Source organism: Chiloscyllium plagiosum, unplaced genomic scaffold (assembly GCF_037043375.1).
Source record: "Chiloscyllium plagiosum isolate Xiang-an unplaced genomic scaffold, Cpla_swu_hap1 HiC_scaffold_7, whole genome shotgun sequence".
Classification (NCBI taxonomy): domain Eukaryota; kingdom Metazoa; phylum Chordata; class Chondrichthyes; order Orectolobiformes; family Hemiscylliidae; genus Chiloscyllium; species Chiloscyllium plagiosum.
Window position 1 is genome coordinate 107,066,821 of NW_028270145.1, and position 23,150 is coordinate 107,089,970.

Sequence of the window (23,150 nt, forward strand, 5' to 3'; positions counted from 1 at the left end):
CTGGGTGGGAGATTTGCTGGTACTATTCGGGTGGGTTTAAACTAGTTCAGCAGGGGGATGGGAACCTGAGGTGTAGTTCCAGTGCACAGGAGGTTGAGAGTAGGGAGGGCATGGACAGGATTTCATGGTCGCAGGAATGTGCTGGCAGGCAACACGCTGGTTTGAAGTCTGTCTACTTCAATGCCAGAAGTATCCGAAATAAGGAAGGTAAGCTTGCAACATGGAAAAGTACCTGGGACTTTAGGGCTATTTATTGTGGCCATTTCAGAGACATGGATAGAGCAGGGTGAGGATTGGATGTTACAGGTTCCAGGGTTTAGATCTTTCATTAAGAACAGGAAAGGTGTGGCCTTGTTAGTCAAGGACAGTATAACGGCAGCTGAAAGAACTTTTGACGAGGGCTCTTCTACTGAGGTGGTATGGGTTGATGATAGAAACAGGAGAGGAGAGGTCACATTGCTAGGAATTTTTTATAGGCATCTGCAGAGTTACAGGGATGTGAAGTAGATGATCAGCAAAACAATTCTGGGTAGGAGTGAAAGGAACAGGGTGGTCATTATGGGTGACTTTAACTTCCCCAACATTGACTGGAAATGCTATAACTGTAGTATGTCGGCTGGATCAGTTTTTGTTCAATGTGTGCAGGAAGGTTTCCTGACACAGTATGTTGAAGGGCCGACAAGAGAGGAGGCCACACTGGATCTGGTGCATGGTAATGAACCAGGCCAGGTGTTTGATTTAGTGGTAGGTAAGCATTTTGGAGAGAGTGGCCACAATTCAGTGACATTTAGTTTAGCGATAGAAAGGGATAGGTACATGTCACAGGGTAAGAGTTATCGATGGGGCAAGGGCAACTATAATGCGATTAGGCAGGAATTAGGATGCATAGGATGGGGTAGCAAAATGCAGGGGATGCAGACAATGGAAATGTGGAGCTGGCTTAAGGAACAGTTATTGCGTGTCCTTGATAGGTATGTACCTATCAGGCAGGGAGGAAGTGATAAGTTACTTCTTGAATGGATTGAGGATTGGCTGTCTGACAGACGGCAGAGAATTGGGATAAAAGGTTCTTTTTTGGAATGGCAGCCGGTGACAAGCGGTGTCCAGCAGGGTTCAGTGTTGGGGCCGCATCTGTTCACATTATATATTAATGATCTGGATGAAGGGACTGGGGGCATTCTAGCGAAGTTTGCCGATGATACAAAGTTAGGTGGACAGGCAGGTAGTACTGAGGAAGTGGGGAGGCTGCAGAAGGATCTAGACAGTTTGGAAGAGTGGTCCAGGAAATGGCTGATGGAATTCAATGTGAGCAAATGCGAGGTCTTGCACTTTGGAAAAAAGAATACAAGCGTGGACTACTTTCTAAACGGTGAGAAAATTCATAAAGCCAAAGTACAAAGGGATCTGGGAGTGCTAGTTGAGGATTCTCTAAAGGTAAACATGAGGTTGAGTCCATGATTAAGAAAGCGAATGTAATGTTGTCATTTATCTCAAGAGGGTTGGAATATAAAAGCACCGTTGTGCTATTGAGACTTTATAAAGCTCTGGTTAGGCCCCATTTAGAGTACTGTGTCCAGTTTGGTCCCCACACCTCAGGAAGGACATACTAGCACTGGAGTGTGTCCAGTGGAGATTCACACGGACGATCCCTGGAATGGTAGGTCTAACATACGAGGAACGGCTGAGGATCCTGGGATTGTATTCATTGGCGTATAGAAGATTAAGGGGAGATCTAATAGAAACCTACAAGATAATACATGGCTTGGAAAGGGTGGACGCTGGGAAATTGTTTCCGTTAGGCGAGGAGACTAGGACCTGTGGACACAGCCTTAGAATTAGAGGGGGTAAATTCAGAACAGAAATGCGGAGACATTTCTTCAGCCAGATAGTGGTGGGCCTGTGGAATTCATTCCCGCAGAGTGCAGTGGAGGCTGGGATGCTGAATGTCTTCAAGGCAGAGATTGATAAATTCTTGATGTCACAAGGAATTAAGGGCTACGGGGAGAATGCGGGTAAATGGAGTTGAAATGCCCATCAGCCATGATTGAATGGCGGAGTGGACTCGATGGGCCGAATGGCCTTATTTCCGCTCCTATGTCGTATGGTCTTAAGGGAACTGTGATTTATTACAGAAATTGCATCTCTTGTTAAGCGGAAGAAGGAGGATTATGTGATGATGAGGCGATGGAGAGTTACAGATTAGCTAGGAAGGATTTAAAGAGAGAGTTAAGAAGAGCAAAGAGAGGACATGAGCAGTCTTTAGCAGGTAGAATAAAGGAGAACCCTAAAGCTTTCTATAGATATGTGAGGATTAAAAGGGTGACTAAGGTAGGAACAAGGACAGTTAAAGACAGAAGTGGAAAGTTGTTTGTGGACCCTATGGAAATCGAAGAGGTGCTAAACGAATATTTCTCATCAGTTTTAACTCAGGGAAAGGAGAATATTGTAGAGGAGAAGAATGAGCTATGAGATACGAGACTAGAAAGGATCGAGCTTAGTGAGGAAGAAGTGTTATCAATTCTAGAAGGAGTGAAAGTAGACAAGTCCCCTGGGCCGAATGGGATTTACCCGAGGATTCTCTGGGAAGATAAGGAGGAGGAGGTGTTGGAGCCTTTGGCTTTGATCTTTGAGTCGTCATTGTCAACAGATTTAATACCAGAGAACTGGATAATTGCAAATGGTGTGCCCTTGTTCAAGAAGGGCAGTAGAGATGACCCAGATAATTATAGACCAGTGAGCCTTACGTCTGTTATAGGAAAGGTTTTGGAAAGAAGTGTAAGAGATAGGATTTATAATCATCTAGCAAGCAACAATGTGATTGCAAATAATCAACATCGTTTTGTTAAGGGCAGGTCATGTCTCACAAACCTCATTGAGTTTTTTGAGAAGGTGACCAAGCATGTGGATGAGGGTAGGTCTGTTGACGTGGTGTACATGGACTTCAGTATACCCTTTGATAAGAATCCACATGGTAGGCTGTTGGAGAAAATGCAGAGACTGAGATTGAGGGTGATTTAGCAGTTTGAAATTAGAAACTGGCTTTCAGAAGGCAATGAGTGGTTATTGTTGGAAGATATTCAGCCTGGAGTTCAGTTACTAGTGATGTGCCACAAGGATCTGTTTTGGGACCACTGCTGTTTGTCATTTTTTATAAATGACTTAGACGTAGGCATAGGTGGATGGGTAAGTAAGTTTGCAGATGATGCTAAAGTCGGTGGAGTAGTGGACAGTGTGAAAGAATGTTGCAGGTTGCAGGGGGACTTGGATAAACTGCAGAATTGGGCTGAAAGGTGGCAAATGGAGTTCAATGCAGATAAATGTGAGGTGATTCACTTTGGGAAGAATAATAGGAAGGTAGAATACTGGGTCAATGGAACGATTCTTGGTAGTGTGGGTGTGCAGAGGGATCTTGGAGTACATGTACATAAATCCCTGAAAGTTGCCACCCAGGTTGATAGTGCTGTTAAGAAGGCATACGGTGTGTTAGGTTTTATTGGTTAGAGGTGTTGAGTTCCGGGGCCATAATGTCATGCTGCAACTATACAAAACGCTAGTGCGGCAGCATTTGGAATATTGTGTACAGTTCTGGTTACCCCATTACAGGAAGGATGTTGGAAGCATTGGAAAGGTGCAGAGGAGATTTACCAGGATGTTGCCTGGTCTGGAGGGAAGGTCTTATGAGGACAGGCTGAGAGACTTGGGTCTGTTCTCATTGGAAAGAAGAAGGCTAAGAGGGGATTTGATAGAGACATACAAGATGATCAGAGGATTAGATAGAGTAGACAGTCTTTTTCCTAAGATGATGACGTCAGCTTATACGAGGGGGTATAGCTACAAATTGAGGGGCGATAGATTGAAGACAGATGTCAGAGGCAGGTTCTTTACTCAGAATGTCCTGCTGCCAATGTAGTTAACTCAGCCACATCAGGGAGATTTAAACAATCCTTGGGTAAGCACATGGATGATGATGGGATAGTGTAGGGGGGTGGGCTTAGATTAGTTCACAGGTCGGCGCAACAAGGGCCTGTTCTTGATCTATGTTCTTTGTGTCAGCCTCCACCACTTCTGGCCAGAAATGCCCTACCCTGTGTGTGAAAAAGTTGCCCCTTACGTCTCTTTTCAACATTTCCCTCTCACCTTAAACCTGTGCCCTCTAGCTTTAGACTCCCCCCACCCCCCCCCCCCCACCACCCCCCCACCCCCCCACTGGGGAAAGGCCTTATCTATTCACCCTATCCATGCCCCTCATAATCTTACAAATGTCTATAAGGTCACCCTGCAGCTTCTCTCATTCCAGGGAAAATAGCCCCAGCCTATTCAGCCTCTCCCTATAGCTCAAACCCGCCAAGCCTGGCAACATTCTTGTAAATCTTTTCTGAGCCCTTTCAAATTTTGCAACATCCTACCAAAAGGAGGGAATTGCACACACTATTCCAAAAGTGGCTTAACCAATTTCCTATACAGCTGCAACATGACCTCCCAACTCCTATACTCAATGCGCTGACCAATAAAGGCAAGCATACCAAATGCTTCCTTCACTATCCTGTCTACCTGGGACTCCACTTTCAAAAAAACTATGAACCTGCACTCCAAGGTCTCTTTGTTCAGCAATACTCCTAGGACCTTACCATTAAGTGTATAATTAGATTAGATTAGATTACTTACAGTGTGGAAACAGGCCCTTCGGCCCAACAAGTCCACACCGACCCGCCGAAGCGCAACCCACCCATACCCCTACATTTACCCCTTTAACCTAACACTACGGGCAATTTAGCATGGCCAATTCACCTGACCCGCACATCTTTGGACTGTGGGAGGAAACCGGAGCAATCTCTGCCCTGATTTACCTTTCCAAAATGCAACACCTCACATTTATCTAAATTACACTCAATCTGCCACTCCTCGGCCCATCTGATAAGATCCCGTTGTACCCAAAGGTAACCTTCTTCGCTATCCACTACACTTCCAATTTTGGTGTCATCTGCAAACTTACTAACCATGTCTCATATGTTCACATCCAAGTCATTTCTATAAATAATGAAAAGCAGTGGACCCAGCATCAAGGCAGACGTTGCTAGATATTAAAGTGATTGGGGATATTGTACGTAAATGGTGTTGAAGTAGTAAATGAGCCATAAGGGTGAACAGCCTTGAGGGACCAAATGGTTCAGAGGGATCTGGGCCAAATGCTGGCAAATGGGACAAGATCAGATTGGGATGTCTGGATGAGTTGGACCAATAGGGTCTGTTTTTGTGCTGTATGACACTATGCAGCTACCTAATTCCCATTTTAAATAATTTATGGGCTCTCCTACTGCCAGGACTGCATTTTAGTTTTCTGTTGGCTCCCAGGTTTTGTGATTCTGTGTTTTTATTGCCTGTTAGGAATTTTATGGTGCATAGACTTCCAGAAAGACAAAATAAAGAAGGAGTTGGTCTTGGTATTCACTCACAGCTTAAATTAGTTGTTTATATGCTGTACCTCTTATATTTCAGAAGGTTCCTTGTACTGCAAAATTTGATGAAGAATTACGTGAGGAGTCAATAGTAGTTATTAAAGGAAAATTGACTGATGATCCCCTCAGGTAACGTTAATTTTAAAATCCAATGATAGCATTTAGACAATAAAGAAATTGTATATTTATACTATTTGCACATTCATTATCATGCATGTGTTAATTTTCAAAGAAATGTTTGATCCAAGTTTTGTTTAACATTAGCTGCTAATGTGGTTATAAATATTGTAACTAAAGGAATCGTTGTTTAGGTGCTGAATACCAAATTTGTCCCAAATATCTTATTTTATTGTGAGTATGAACCTGGAATATATTCTCGACAAATCTGGAGCATTCAATTATACCACAAGTAAGGTGGTATAATTTCATTTTAGGTTAAATGCACTGCTTATATTGCTATTTCACAGATCTATTTAATGAGGAATGTGGAAGTACAAAGTACACATTAATATGTTTTTACTTGCTGAAGTACATGTTTTCTCGAGGTAGCTTTTGGAGTGCAATGACCAGCATCTTAAGAAATCCATTGAGGCAGATATAGGAGGAAGAATGAAGAATAAATAATAAACTGCACTTTTATAACAATTTAAGATTTTCAGTTTTATATTTCATAATTGTAAAACATGTGGCACATAAATGTACTTATTACATTACAGCCTATATTTGTTTTCTTGATAACTAACCATTTCCTCAAACCCTTTTTAGTTCATCTTGATACTTGACATTCAATTCCAATATCACATGGAAAAATGCTATTTATTTCTTCATCTCTAATGTGGTGCATCCAACTGCCTCCATTGTTTCCTGTTCACCGTGATTGACCATTCTTCCCATTCCTGCCTATCAATTTCTTCCTTATTTGCCTCATTAATCTCATGTAAAAGTTTTCTCGTACTCCTTTGCCCTCTTCCATCCATATCAGAAGAATTTACAGTGGAAAACAAGGAAATGATAGAGAAGCTAAGCAGTTACTTTATACCTGTCATTATGGAAGATGGTACAGAAAGTCTCCCAAAAGCATTAGGCAATCAAGCTAAAAGAAATTGGTATTACTTGAATAAAGTTAGCTGAATTGGGATTTATAAACCTCCTAGACCAGATAAGTTTCATCCAAGAATGTTCAAGAAAGTACATCAAAATCTCATTCTCCATGGTAGGTAGGGGCATGAAATCTGTGGATAAGAGGGAACATGGATACAAGCTACCCTGTAACTCTCCCATCTATTACAAAGCACTGTGCAATCAGAACAGACAGATCTGTGAGAAACAAAATGGGGTCTGGGGCTCACCTGGTAAGTATATGGATCCACAAAAAAAAACGAGTGAGTATAGTTATTGGGATAATGGATGCGTTGCTGATTATCTTTTATTATTCTACAGATTATGGAAAGATTCTTGCTGACTGGAGGGCAGAAAATCTAACTCCATTGTTTAAGAAGGGAGGGGAGTTGGTGAACTACAGGCTTGTTAGCTTAATGTCAGTAGTAGTTATAAAGGATATTATAAACACTTTGAAACGAATGGCAGAATTGGGCATAGTCAACTTGGATTTGTGAAAGGGAAATAGTGTTTGACAAATTAGTTGGAGATTTTTGAGGATGTTACTTGTAGCATGTAAATGAGAACTAGTGAATGTGGTAAATGCATGGCAGGTGAAAGATAAGGTAGATAAATGTGGGGTTAACCACTTTGAGGTGCAAACAAGAAAGCATATTATTGTCTGGATGGCAATGGTTTGGGAAAGGGAGATGTCATGAGATTTGGGTGTCCATGTATACCAGTCTTTGAAAGTAAGCATGCAGGTGCAGCAGATGATAAAGAAGGCAAATGGTATGTTGGCCTTCCTAGTGAAAAGGTTTGAGTACAGGAACAGGAACGTCTTGCAATAATTGTACAGGGCCTTGGTAAGACCACAACTTGAGTACAGTAGCCCCTCCGTACCCATGGGGGATACATTTCAAGACCCACTGCAAAAGCCCAAAACCATGGATAGGAGTGAACCCATTCATTTAAATGGGAAATTTACCTTCCCGGCAGCCCCGAGTCGCTGGTTCTGAAATGTTCCCTGTAATATGTTCGGACCACGGTAAACCGTGGGTAACTAAAATCACAGTAACAGGACCCACAGATATGGTGGTTGCCCTGTATTGTATGCAGTTTTGGTCTCCCTACCTGAGGAAGGATGTTCAAGCTATGGAGGAGTTCAACAAAGATTTATGAAATTTATTCCTGGGATGGCAGAACTGACATCTGAAGAAAGACTGGATGAGTTAGGACTATATTTACTATTGCTTGGAAGAGTGAGGGGAATCTCCTAGAGAGCTAAAAAATTATAACAGATTATACAGGATTGACACAGGGCAGATGCTCTAGATGACTGGGGAGTCCAGAACAAAGGGGTCACAATCTTAATAATATGGGCTAGGCCATTTAGGAATGAGACGAGAAGAAATGTTTTCACAGAGGAGATAGAAATAGTTCCTAGAGTTAAAGGACTCAAAAGATATGGGGTGAAAGGTTTATTGAGGGTATTGAGTTAAATGATCAGCCATGATTATATTGCCTTTGAGCAGGCTCAAAGAGCCAAATAGAGCACATGGGTTGGAACTAGTATATGAATAAGGATTGAAAATTAGCTAATAGTCAATATAAAGTAGGATTAAACAGATCACTTTCAGGATGGCAGGCTGTTACTAGAAGGGAATCACAATGGTCACTGCTAGGTCCATAAGTGTGAATTTATTCACTTTGACAGAAAGCACAAAGATAAAGTTATTCTTAAAAACTTGTTTTGGTGTCCAAAGGGATCTCTATGTCATGGAGTCATAATGATGTACAGCATGGAAACAGACCCTTCGGTCCAACTCGTCCATGCCAACCAGCTATCTCACTCCAATCTAGTCCCACCTGCCAGCACCCGGCCCATATCCCTCCAAAGCCTTCCTATTCATATACCCATCCAGATGCCTTTTACGTGTTGTAATTGTACTCGCCTCCGCCACTTCCACACACACTGTACCCTCTGTGTGAAAAAGTTCCCTCTTAGGTCTCTGTTTCCATGAGTCATTAAAAGCTAGCATGTAGATGCAGTAAGCAATTAGGAAAACAAACAGTGTGTTGACTTTTATTTCAAGGGGATTTGAGGACAGAAATAAATATGTCTTGCTGCATTAGTAAAATGCCTTGAGGAGACCTCACTGGATTATCGTGTACAGTTTTGGTCTCCTCTTCTAAGGAAGGTTACTCCTGCCATAGAGAGAGAGTTTGTAGAGGTTCATCTGAATAATTCCTGGAATGGCAAGTTTGTTTTATGAGAAGTGATTGAAGAAGCTGGGTCTATGTTCCTCAGTTTATGAGGAAGGAGAGCAGATCTAATTGAAACTAAATTCTTATAGAGTGTGACAGGCTGCATATGGGAAGGGTGATTCCCCTCTGGTGATTTGAGAATCAGAGAACAAGTCTTAGGTTAAGGAGTAAGGCATTTAAGACTGAGGTGAGGATTTTTGGTCTAATCAGAAGTTGATGAATCTTTGGAATTCTCTACTGCAGAGTGGTATGTGACTCCATAAATGATTATATTCAAGAGATTAATAGATTTCTAGTGATTAATGGCATTAAGAGATAGCGTGGGAAGATGATCAGCTGTGCTCTCATTTATTGTCAGGGTAGGCTCAATTGACTGAATGGCTTACTCCTATTCCTATGTCCCTATGACTTGATCATTCAATTTCCTCTCTTGTCCCTGTTGCCAACTGACATTATGAATGGCTAGCTCTCTGTCTAATATCCTCAATGAGTCACAACTTTCTGCAACTAAATGAGAAGACCAAAGCCATCATTTTCACTCACAATGTGTGTAGGCAATAGTCCCTGAGAATAAGGATGGCACTTTAGTCATGGTAAAGAATCTGCACATGGAGTCCTTCGGTGTGTGGAAGCTGTTGTGCTACAGCTGCTACATGGTTCTAGCTGACTAGACAATCGACCCAAACTTACCACCTGCCATAAGCATATTGGAAGGATTTACAAATTAATAATCTGTTTATCAATGTTATGACATTCCTTCTATGGCCATGAAGTGGGATTTGAACCTGGAGCCTCCAGCCTAAGAGCAGTATCTTGTAAAACTACTACTTTTACAAACCACATTTCTTGTCAAACCAGTCTTGATGTTTCATGTTAGAGAAACCAAAAGTCTTCTCATATGTGCCATTTGTAATGGATATAAGAGCAGATCAGGCAAGAATTGGAGAAATGCTGAGAAGGCTTATCAGACTAATATCTGCTTGTTTTATCACATCACTCTTGCTTCTTTTTCACATCATTTTACAACTATACTCTCTCATTTTTGTTTCTTCATGGCATTGGGAACAGCTCCTCTTTGCTCTATCCAGGCGACAGAAAAGTCCAAACTTCTTCCATCTATCCTCATATCTGCAGTTTCTAATTCCTGCAGCCATTCTTGTAAATCAGTTCAAATCTCTCACCCGTGTTTTCACGTTTCCTATAATGCAGCACCCTCAATTGTATTCCTAACGCCTTTGATTTCGTTTTGATTTTGGTTTGATTTTTATTGTCACAAGGCAGCACAGTGGCTCAGTGGTTAGCACTGCTGCCTCACAGCACTAGGGTCCCAGGTTCAATTCCAGCCTTGGGCAACAGTCTGTGTGGAGTTTGCGCATTCTTCCTGTGTCTGTGTGGGTTTCCTCTGGGTGCTTCGGTTTCCTCCCACCGTCCAAAAATGTGCAGGTCAGATGAATTGGCCATGCTAAATTGCCCGTAGTGTTAGGTGCATCAGTCAGAGGGAAATGGGTCTGGGTGGGTTACTCTTCGGAGGGTCGCTGTGGACTTGTTGGGCCAAAGGGCCTGTTTCCACACTGTGGAGAATCTAATCTGTAGAGAATTTGAATATGTACTGTGATGCAGTGAAAAGTATTGTTTTGCATGCAAACCAGACAAATCCTATCTTGCATAGGTACATAGAACAGAATGCAAAATATAGTGTTACAGCTACAGAAAAAGTGCAGAGAAAGATCAGTTCTAATGTATGAAAGATCTGTTCCTAAGTCTGATAACAGCAGAGGAAAAGCTGTTCTTGAATCTGTTTGGTAGGTGTTTCTTTAAAGAGGTAACAGTGGATATTATCTATCTAGACTTCCCAAAGGTCTTTGATAAGGTGCCTCACGGGATAAGATGAGGGTCCATTGTGTTCGAGGTGAGCTACTGGCATGGATTGAGTATTGGCTGTCTGACAGAAGGCAGAGAGTTGGAATAAAAGGTTCTTTTTCGGAATGGCAGCTGGTGACAAGTGGTGCCCCGCGGGGTTCAGTGTTAGGGCTGCAGCTGTTCACTTTATATATTAATGATCTGGATGAAGGGACTGGGGGCATTCTGGTGAAGTTATGCGAATAGGCAAGTAGTACTGAGGAGGTGGGGAAGCTGTAGAAAGATTTAGACAGTTTAGGAGAGTGGTCCAGGAAATGGCTGATGAAATTCAACATGAGCAAATGCAAGGTCTTACACTTTGGAAAAGTGAATACAGGCATGGACTATTTTCTAAACGATGAGAAAATTCATAAAGCCAAAATACAAAGGGATCTGGGAATACTAGTCCAGGATTCTCTAAAGGTTGACTTGCAGGTAGAGTCCGTGATTAAGAAAGCGAATGTAATGTTGTCATTTATCTCGAGGGTTGGAATATAAAAGTAACGATGTGTTTCTGAGACTTTATAAAGCTCTAGTTAGGCCCCATTTAGAATACTGTGTCCAGTTTTGGGCCCCACGCCTCAGGAAGGACATACTGGCACTGGATCGTGTCCATTTCACATGGATGATCCCTGGAATGGTAAGCCTAACACATGATGAACAGTTGCGGAACCTGGAATTGTATTCATTAGAGGTTAGAAGGTTGAGGGTAGATCTAATAGAAACTTACAAGATAATGCATGGCTTAGAAAGGATGGACACTGGGAATTTGTTTCCGTTAGGCGGAGAGACTTGGACCCGTGGGCACAGCCTTAGAATTAGAGGGGGTCAATTTAGAACAGAAATGAGGAGACATTTCCTCAGCCAGAGAGTGGTGAGCCTGTGGAATTCATTGCCACAGAACGCAGTGGAGACTGGGACATTGTCTTCAAGGCAGAGATTAATAAATTCTTATCTTGCAAGGAATTAAGGGCTATGGGGAGTGTGTGAGTAAGTGGAGTTGAAATACCGATCAGCCACGATTAAATGATGGAGCGGATTTAATGGGCCGAATGGCCTTACTTCCACTCCTATGTCTTATGGTTTGAGGCTGTTTTCAAACTTTTTAAATTTTCTTCTTGATGGAAGAGAGTATAACCGGGGGCAGAGGGATCTTTGGTTATGTTGGCTGCTTTTCCAAGGCAGCGGGAAGTGTAGACAAAGTCAATGAACTTGGCTTGCATGGTGGACTGGGCTTAGTTTGCAATTCTCTAGTTTCTTGCAGTCTTGGACAGAGCAGTTGTCATACCAAGCTGTGATGCTTTCTATCGTGCATCTATAAAAATTCGTAAGAGTCATTGTGAACATGCTGAATTTCCTAAGCCTTCTGAGGAAGTAGAGGCATTGGTGTGCTTTTTTTGACTGAAGCGCTGACATGGATGGATCTGGATGGATTGTTGGTGATATTTACTCCTAGGTCTACAAATCTTATATAAATTGCTCCTTGCACTTGTACTTTAGTTTCTGATGAAGGGCTTATGCCCGAAACATACACTCTCCTGCTTCTCGGATGCTGCCTCACCTCCTGTGCTTTTCCAGCATCTGCAGTTATCATTTTCTCCTCCTTGTACTCTCTGTCCTTGTTAATAATGCTGAGGACACTGTACAAAGTTACAAAGGTCGTGGATAAACATATGAAAGAAGAGAAACTATCATGGTCATTCTAACAGATGAGAGACTTAACAAAGGTATTTTTCAATGTATAATTTGTTACATCACGCCGTAAACTTTTGCTATAAATTCTGTGTTTTAAAATTGTGCACTCCACAACCACCTGATGAAGAAGTGACCCTCCGAAAGCTAGTGCTTCCAATTAAACCTGTTGGACTATAACCTGGTGTTGTGCGATTGGTAACTTTGTGCACCCCAGTCCAACTCTGGCATCTCCAAATGAGGACACTGTATGCTTTTTGAACTGCTCTCTCCATCTGTCCTGCAATCTGCAATCCACATATACATCCAGGTCCCTCTGCTCCTGTAACACCTTTAGTATTGTAACCCCTGTTTTATGTTGTCTTTCAATGTGCTTCATACCAAAGTGCATCACTTCACACTTCTCTGCATTGAACTTCATCTGTCACTTGTCTGCACCAGTTTGAAAGTGAGGACTGCAAATGTTGGAGATAAGAGTTGAACAGTGTGGTGCTGAAAAAGCACAGCAGGTCAGGTAGCATCCGAGGAGCAGGAGAATCGACGTTTCAGGCATATGCCTTTTGTCAGGATGCTGTCTGACCTGCTGTGCTTTTCCAGCACCACACTTTTCAACACTCCTCCAATTTGTCAATGTCCTTTTGGAATTTCACATTGTCCTTAGAATTTACAGTTCTTCCAAGTTCCATATCATCTGTAAAAATTGGCTCCTGTGCATTAAAATCCAAATCATTAGACAAAGCGTGGGTTCCAATATCGACCCCTGGGGAACTCCATGACAAAACTTCTTCTAGCCTGAAAAATATCCATTATTCTGTTTCCTATCAATCAGCCAATTTTGGATCCATGCTGCTACTGTTCTCTTCATTCCATGACCTATACCTTCCCTCACAGGTTTGTTGTGTGGCACTGCATTAACACCTGGAAATCCACATCTCCCACATCAACCGTGTTATCCTCACAAAGCCTTTCTATTATCTCTTAAAAATACTCCAGCAAGACAGTTAAACATGATTTCCCCTTTAGAAATCCATGCTGACTCAGCCTAATCAACTTCTTTCCATGTCACTAATAAATCTATCTTGAGTAATTGTTTCTAGATGCTTCCCACCATCGAAGCTGACTTGTCTGTAATTGTTGTGTTTGTCCTTACAAACTTTCTTGAACAAGACTGTAATATTTGTAATTCTCCAGTCTTCTCGCATGTTCCCTGAGCCCTAGCAAGACTGAACATTTATGGTTCAATTCCTTGTTGAATTGGACATGTACTGCTGTAGGAACCCTCCAGAACACAATCTATCAACATTTGCCTCTTGCTGCCCCTTATGCAGCCTGTATCCTAATCTGCATATGAGTAATTAAAATATCCTATTAATAACAACTCTTTAATGTTGGCATTTCTCTGTAGATTCCCTGCAGATTTATTCCTCTGCCTCCTTTCCAGTAGTTGCTGGTCTGTAACCTAACTGTGCTATATAATTGTATTCTTTTTCTTTCTTGGCTCTAACCAAATTAACTCTGTTCTTGACCCTTCTGAGACATCTTCATTTTACTTTGTTAAAGGTGCTAAGTTGTGTCTATTTTTTAATTCCTGACTAACCACCTGCTTTTGTTTAAATAAAGTTAAGTTTCTATCACAAAAATCGCGCAATGTTTGATCAATTGAGGGAAGGATGAGAGCTGTTACATATGTGATACAAGTCCCAATAAAGAGAAAATCAGTGCAAGATTTGGTTCTCTTATTCAATGTATATTTGATATCAAGAAGTTACTCAGTCTTCCATTTCCATGATATGGATGTGCTGGTTTTGGACTGGGGTGAACAAAGTTAAAAATCACACAACGTCAGGCTATAGTCCAACAATGCTGTTTCTCCTAGCTACCTGACTAAGGTGAAGTGCTCTGAAAGCTTATACCTCCAAATAAACCTGTTGAACCATAACCTGTGATTTCCCATTTCCATGTAAGGGTTAGCAAGGCCACCAAGTTGTAATGTGACTAACCACAGGAGCTACCTGTTCCTAATATCAGTTGTTTATTAAAGTGCTTTGAAGTCAATAATATGATTACTTCTTATCAAGAATATCTTTTCTTTAGATTCGATGTTAATTTTCAGAAGGGCGACCATCCTGATGCAGACATTTTATTCCATTTCAATCCCCGTTTTAAAGAGGACCTTGAGAAAGTGATATTTAATTCTCGGGGACCGGATGGTTGGGGATTTCAGGGTGAGAAGTATGAAAAGATTTCTTCCAGAAATTCTCCATTTAAGCTGGTGTTCATGGTGTGGAACAATTCTTTCCAGGTACTGTTTTACCAGTCTTATCTTTAAGGAGAATATCTACTATTGAAAATGACACATGATGGCATAGTGGAATACCAGCACTCTGAATTCTAAAATATGGGTTGATGCCAACTATCTCTTACATCTCTGCTTATTTCACCATGTGGACATCCTAGGTAGAGTCTTGATCCTTGCCCAAAGGGTGATATGCTTTTACAGGGCACTTCTGGCACAATAATGTTATTCTAGTACTTTTGAGTAACATTCATGTGAACATCCCCTTAAGGATAGTAACCTCAGGATTCCTCCTGGTTCCATGTGCTAATGAGAGTAGAAATTGGAGGATAGGGCATATGAATGCAGGGGACAGGGATTCAGATTTTTGGGATCTCTTCTCGTGCAGTGGTGTCCTGCACAAGTGAGACAGGTTGCACCTGAACTGGAGGGGACCAGTATTCTAACAGAGAGATTTGCTAGAGCTACTTAGGAGGGTTCTAACTAGTCTGGGGGCTGGGGAGAGTTCCTAAACAATTGTCAGGCAGAAGAGAAGGTTGAGCTTAGTACAGAAGTTAAAGAGAGCAAGTTAATTAGGCATGGCAGGGGACGAGGGAAGACTGATGAATTAAATGCATTTATTTCAGTGCAGGAGGCCTGACGTAAAGTAGATGAACTCAGCATGGATGGGTACATGAGACTGAAATATCATGGCTCATACAGAAAGCTTGGTTGAGGGAGGACAGGACTAGCAGCTCAGTGTTCTGGAGTGCGGACGCTACTGGAAGGATAGAAGGCAAGGCAAGAGCGAAGGAAATGGTGTTTTTGATTAAGGAAAATAACATAGTAGTACTTTGAGAGGATATTCCCAAGGTTTGTCCAGTGAGGCTGTATGTGTGGAACTGAGAAATAAGAAGGTGGTCACTTTGAAATTGTCAGTGGGAAATTGAGGACCAAATATGCAGGAGATTGCAGATACCTGTAAAAATAATAGGGTTGTAATAAAAGGAAATTTTAGCTTTTCAAACATAGACTGGGATTGTCGTAGTGTTAAGGGTTTGGATAGGGAAGAATTTGTTAAGTGTGTTCAGGAAAACAATTCAGTTCAATATGAAGATGGCCCTGCTAGAGAAGGAGCAAAATCTGACCTCCTCTTGGGAAATAAAGCAGGGCAAGTGACTGAGGTATTAGTGGGGGAGCACTTTGGAATGACTGACCATAATTCTAATATTTTAAGATAGTTATGGAAAAGGATAGGTCTGGTCCACAAGTTAAAGTCCTGAATTAGGGCAAGGCCAATTTTTGATGGTAGTAGACAGGAACTTTCAAACATTGATTGGGGAAGACTGTTTGCAGATACAGGGGCATCTGACAAGTGGAAGGCTTTCAAAAGTGAGATAGTGAGTGTTCTGGACCTGCATGTTCCTGTTAGAGTAAAGGACGAAGCTGCCAGGAGTAGGGAACACTGGATGCTAGAGATTGGCTCTGATCAAGATAAAGAATGAGGCATATGTTAGGTAAGGTAGCTAGGATCGAGTGAATCCCTTGAGTAAAAAGGGTGTAGGAGTACACGTAAGAAGGAAATCAGGAGGGCAAAAAGGGAGCATGTGGTAGCTTTGACGGATAAGGTAAAGGCCAATCTAAAGAGATTCTACAAGTATAAGGGCAAAAGAGTAACTAGGGAGAGATTAGGGTCCCTTAAAGATCAATGAGGTTGTCCACATGGGAGCCACAGGAAATGGGTGAGATCCTAAATGAATATTTCTCGTCAATATTTACCGTGGTAAAAGACATGGAAACTAGGGAACTTGAAGAAGAAAACAGTGATGACTTGAAATGAGTCCACATTACAGAAGCAGAGGTGCTGAGGTCATAAAACGCATAAAGGTAGGTAAACCCCTAGGACTTGATCAAGTGTATCCCACATGTTGGAGCTATGGAAGAAATTGCGCAGCCCGTAGTGGGGCCACTGTCATACTAGAGATTTTCATAATCTCCTAATCTATGCCCCTATTTATGAAGCTTGGAATACTGTATGCTTTAGTAACAGCTCGGTCTACCTGACCTGACTTGTGCACATACACACCGCTGTGCTGTGCTCTTTATTTTATGCTATCTCTCTATGTTCTTTGTATTAAAGATCATGACCTCCCACATTTCTGCATTGGACTTCAACTGTACCCTATTCTTCCAGTAACTTGTTTATGTTCTTTTGGAGTTCCACGCTCACCTCATCACAATTTACAATTCTCCCAAGTTTTGTGTCATCCACAAACCTTAAAATTGCCTCCTGCATATCAAGATCTAGATCATTACTATATCAACAAAAGCGAGAGACCCAATACTGACTGCTGTGGAACTCCACTACAAACCTCCTTCCAGCCCTTAAAATATTCATTACCCAATTAGTTTTATTTCCCATCTGTTAGCCAATTGTATCCATGTTGTTTATATCCCATGATTTTTGTCACAAGTCTGTTGTTGGGCACTGTATCAAATATCTTTTAGACGTTGTGTACACCACATCAACATCACCATCAACCCTTTCTGTCACCTCTTCAAAAATCTCCAGCACATTAGACAGGACTGCAGTTGCATTGAAATCTTTCTTAACTTGGGATATACTTAGAATATGGGGTGGCCATCTGAGACTAGGATATTTTCATTCAGAGGGTGGTAAACCTTTGCAATTCTCTACCCCATTGGGCTGCGGAGCTTGATCATTGAGTACATTCAAGACTGAAATTGGTAGATTTCTGCACTTTAATGACACCAAGAGATAGGAGTATCTCGAATGGTGGTGTAGAGGTAAATTATCTTACATCCTTTGTTTAAATGACACAGCAGGCTGAATAGGCTGAATGTTTTCTGTTTTTCTATCAAGTTATATCAAGTGGCAATTTGTTGTACATTTTTACTTACTGTAATGTGTCAGACGTACTATTTGTTGGCTTTTGTTTTGAAATTAATTTATCATTTATGAATTATCTATTTAGGTATCTGTGAATGGTAGACATATCCTTGACTATCCACACCGTTTAGAAGATTGGAAGCCAGATACTGTTATAGTATTTGGAGATATACAAGTAGAAAGTATTGATGTTCTCAAACTTTGAGGCTAAAAAAAGTAAGTATAATTTGTAATGTAATCCCATCAGTATTAAATTATATTTGTGAAGGTAGGTTTATGGGATGTGTGGATTATGGAATCTGTGCTTGTAGTTTACTTTATGACCATTGCAGATGAGTGCGTATAAAAGTGATGATATGATTGGGTTATTCTATGTAAACCATTGATTCACAGTAAGTTTTCCATTTGCGTAATCGTTTTAATTGCTGCTGTTAGTTGGCATTGTAAGTGAGAGGCATGTGTGTATTTTGGTAGTTAGACACCTTTACAAAATTGACAATTACTTTTGAGCAAGGGGTTAGGACTTAACTCCAAGGAGGACTTCAACTAACGGGATTTGGTAGTGTTCATGCACACTGACCCTAAGTTGCTTGAATGGAAACTTAATTTTTGCCAGTAGTGTAAAACACATGATATAACAGAGTTGCTGCCCCTAATGTACCTCTCCTCCAAATTTGGAATTGCAGATCATGAGGGGATGTCTGATGGATCACAAAACCAATATCACAGATTTGTATACCATTGAATAAATTTAAAATTATCTCCATCTCGCTGTTGAAACCTACGTCTTATGGGTTTGGGTAAAGCTCATGAAATGAGCTTTCCAAAAGTATAGCTCAGCGTAGAGAATTAGATTGTACCCCACAGCTGAACGAATGTCTCCTGTAGGTAGTTAGGACACTTGGGACCTGTGAAACCATTTCCAGAATTATGTTACTACTGCTCAGATTTGTGCCATGAACATAATTGCAGAAGTGGTGAAAGTTTGCTCCCCACTGGCAAAATGAGGGATTTCATATAGGAAAATACTCACACTAAACCCAAGAGTTTATACTCCTAGAACCAACACAACATTCTTGAATTTAAATCACTACACTACATATCTTTTGTAATTTAGTATTTTATGTGAACATGTTGGGGAACCTATTTGTCAAGGTTTGTATTATGTTGCAATTTACAAAAGTAATATCTAACTTTCATAGATGCCTATAGCTATCATACTCTTAACTATTTTAAGTGTGAATCTCCAACAAGTGCCCTCAATTTATTGTACTCCTATTAACCTGTGCATATATACCAAGTATTATATTGGAATTAAACACTTAAATTATAAACTAATTAATTATAAATGGTTATATTGGAGTTGAACTGCCTTTATATCTAATTTATTATACTTCAATTAAACACTTCATTTATAATTAATTAGTTTAAAATTTAATATGCTGCAGTTAAACTCTTCATTGATAATGAATTAATTTATAATTTATTATGCTGAAATTAAGCACTGTATTTGCATTCAATTTATTCCACTGTCATTAATGTTATACCACGTACACCAATGTATTTATACTCAATTTATTGCACTGCTGTTAAACTCTACAGGTTGTCAATTCCTGTGTCCCAGTGTGGTTGTATTAGTGTGGTGGCAGGCACCACATTTACCGAAGTCGATTTTTCCTGCTCCTCGGATGCTGCCTGACCTGCTGTGCTTTTCCAGCACCACTCTAATCTTGACCAAATCAGAGTTACCTACATGATTCACACTTTATTTATCACTTTAAACATTCACACCCTCTGCCACTGACAAACAATGACAGTAGCATGTACAATCTACACAATGTACTGCAGCAACTCACCAAGGCACTTCCAACAGCATCCTAAGTTGCTTGAGTGGAAATTTAACTTTTGCTAGTAGCGTAAAACCAATGGTATCTCTCCTGACGTTGGAATGGTGTATGAGGAGGTGATATCCAATGGGTGGCAGATCAAAATTGCACATTTGTATCCTGTTGAGTAAATTTAAAATGATCCCCATCTCTCTAATGGAGCCCTACATCCACAGTTTGGACAAAACCCTGTCCTTGAAATGAGTTTTCGAATGTGTGGCCGAGCTGTAAAGAACCCATGACCTCAACCTTTTAGAACAATGAGACATCCGATCCATGGAAATACCACCTGCACATTCCCTCCAAACCATACACTTTCCTGACTTGGAATCATATCGCTGTTCCTTTACCTTCTTTGGTCAAAAGTTCTGAACTTCCTTCCAAATATATCTCATCTCTGGTCATACCCACATAACACGCAGTGAATCAAGATGGTGACTCATCATCACATTAACCTGGTGCATGCATATTGTACATATTCTACGACACAATCTAACCCCGCATGTATAGACATTTTATCACACTATTAGTAATTTCATGCTTGATTACCCAATTTAGTGTAATGTAATTTATATCCAATTTATCACCATTGATGTTAAACTTTGGTTGTGTATCCATTATTACCTTACCATTAATCTTGTGCACGTACACCCAATTGTCTCACTTTCATTAAACTCTGTATCTATTTCCAATTGATTACCTTACAATTAACCATTGTATTTATACTCTATTTAACCTTGTCCTTAACACCTGTATATGCAAATGATAATATTGCTATTAATGTCATTTTGTATTTTTTTCCCCAATCCTACAGCTGAAGGAAGAGAGTGAAACTTCTAAAGCAAAATTGAATTACACGTCAAGAGTTAAAGTAGCAGTTCATCAAATTCTGTCTTTCTTTTTGTTTATACTTGAAAATTGTGTTAGTTCGTGATGACTTTAGATACATTTCTTACAAAGCCAATATTGATTCACTTTAAACCATAGGGAATGAAAAGGTGGTTTATATTGGGCCATATGGAAGAGTTGGTTATGTATATCTCATTGTTCAGTCAATGTTATTTTCAACTGGATAATTAAAGCAATATTCTCTTTAACAAATCAATGGTATTCATTTCATTTTAACTTATGGTATTGTTTGCAAATTAAATATGTAACGATTGTGTAAGTTATTTGCAAATCCAAAAGAAAATAGAAATCAGCGAAGAAACTGACCCTTAACAGGGGGGTGAGTGTTTTGGCGGAACCTTTACAAAACCTAATAAGAAAAAACAAAAAAACCTGGAAGTGACTGATGTTTTAATATGTCAATGGTGTGATATGTCGGAGAAATTGCAGCATAGGTCCATGAGGTCAGCATCCATAATGAAACAAATGTTAGCCAGTTATAAAGAAAGCAATTCACAAGATTTGGCAAGAGAGTAAGCAATGTATCTCAGCCAAAGTGGATTCGTGAAAGGCAGGTCATGCCTAATAGACTCAGTGGAAATCTCTGAGGTAATGTGGCTGACCTGCTATATCTTAACTTTTTAAAAAAATCCGCTTGCAAAAGACTTATAGCTAAAGTAAAATTTCTAAAGGTCAAGGAGGAAATCATAAATTAAATGATAAATTGGCTAAGTTTGAAGCATACTGTAGTTAACAGTTAAACAGTTCTAACTGTAAGCATCCACCCACAGATTCTTACCATTTATCATTTGCTGAGTAATAGTTTCAGTGAGGTTGTTTTAGCCTCTGGATGATACCAAGTTATATGGCAAAGCAAGAGAAAATACATTTATTGAATAAATATCTCACCCTTGTATTGAGGCAGAGTTGCTAGTCTGACTTGATATTCTAAGTGGAAATTAAATCACATAAGAATTTTTTTGTTAAAGTTTTTTAAGCTGTACATTGCAATGGTGGTGTATTGTAATAGTTATCAGTTCTGAGGTAGGGGATCTCTTCCAAATTTTGCCCAACTTATTGATCTATTAAGAAGAATTAGAGTAGGTTTTCAATCCTATAATGTTTCCATGGTAATAAACTTGAGTTGGAAACATCCAAAATCTCTGACTTTAATTCAGAGTAAGGTACATTTTTGGAGGGTTTCAGACCCTGGGTATTTCCCTTGAGACAATTTCAATTCATTGGATAATTCCCACAGTGTGAGTATTTATTCATGGTCTGAACCTGCAGTTCCACTCATTGCTGCTGCAACAACTATCTTCCATCAGAAATAATTGTATTTGGATGTTACATCTAATTTTGATCATCCTACTTACAAGAAGAAAGACCTTAGCAATGGCTCAATTTGAAATACAAATTATGCGGGTCTGAATGAAGCAATCAATTATAATGTAGCACAATGTGAAATTATCCATTTTGACAGGAAGTATGAAAAAAACATTATTCTAAATAGTGATAAAGCTCAGGTGCAGAAGGATCTGAATATGAATCACAAAAGGTTAATTTGCAGGCACAACAAGAAATTAGGAAAGCTAACACAATGTTTTTGCTTATTGCGAAGAGAATTGAACTAAAAAGTAGGGAAATTGTGTTTCAGTTCTACAAGGCATTGGTGATGCCATGTATATTGTGTACAGTGTTGGTCTCCTTATTTAAGGAATAATGTAAATGGTTCAGAGAAAGTTTACTGGACTGATACCTAGAATGGATTGGTTGCTTTATGAGGAATGTTTGGGCAAGCTAGTCTGTATCTGCTGCAGTTTATAAGAGCAAGAAGTAACTTTGTTGTGAAATATAAGATCCTGACAGGTGTTGACAGGGTGGACATAGAATGGATGTTTCCACTAGAATCTAGAACAGGGGTACTATTTAAAAATAAGGGGTCACCCATTCACAACATAGATTCATAGAAGCCCTACAATGTGGAAGCCATTTCACCCATCAAGTGTACACTGACCCTCCAAAGAGCATCCCACCTAGACCCACCCCTCTACCCTATCCCTGTATCCTCATAGCTAACTCGACTAGACTGCACATTGTTGAACACAATAGGCAATTTAGCATCGCCAGTCCACTTAGCCTGCACATCTTCGGACTTTCTCTTTGAATAAGGACTTTCTCTTTGTGATAGAAAAACGAATCTTTGGAGTCCACTTCTGCCACCTGTTAAGGAAGAAAGTCTGAATATTTTTAAAACATACAGATTCATGACAAGGGGATGAAAGGTGCTTGGGAGTAAGCAAAAATGTATAAGCGGATCAGTCATGATCCTTTTTGGATGGGAGAGCAGACATGAGGGATTGAGTGGTCTACTTTTACTCCTATTTCAAATGTTCACTTACATTATGGTTTTTATCCCATTAACCCCCAGTGGAAACAGTGGTCAGACAGTCAGAATGTCCATCACTGTTTTCCTATGGAATCAACTCAGTTTGGAAAGAAATGCGGTTTTCTGTTTGATAAAATACAATGCAAGTTTAACCTTGGTTTGTGGCTTTCCTGCCAGATCATCCAGTTAGCAAAAAAAACGAAATGGAAGTGGCTAGAGAACTTAATTGTTTTCTGTTCTTTATCATGTCACAAGGAGCAGGTGTGTTCCTCTGGGCCTCAAGGAAACCTGGAATCTTTCCTTGTCCTCTGCAGTTTTACACTTTCACTGACACTAGAGTTGCCATTCTTCTAGGGTTGGTCTGGAATTTCCAGGAATTGGAGGTTAC

At 40.3% G+C, this 23,150-nt stretch overlaps 1 protein-coding gene across 1 annotated transcript in view; it reads left to right on the plus strand.

The window, feature by feature from the left end:
- The window catches only part of LOC122552043 (galectin-7-like), a 33,440-nt gene extending 12,869 nt beyond the window's left edge, over positions 1-20,571 (plus strand). Inside the window, exons 4-7 of the mRNA XM_087988575.1 lie at positions 5,497-5,585; positions 14,508-14,715; positions 17,685-17,815; positions 20,300-20,571. Of these exons, the coding sequence (XP_087844701.1) occupies positions 5,497-5,585; positions 14,508-14,715; positions 17,685-17,804 (417 nt within the window). The 3' untranslated portion in view covers positions 17,805-17,815; positions 20,300-20,571. The remainder of the gene's footprint in view (positions 1-5,496; positions 5,586-14,507; positions 14,716-17,684; positions 17,816-20,299) is intronic.
- The last annotated feature ends 2,579 nt before the right edge of the window (positions 20,572-23,150 follow it).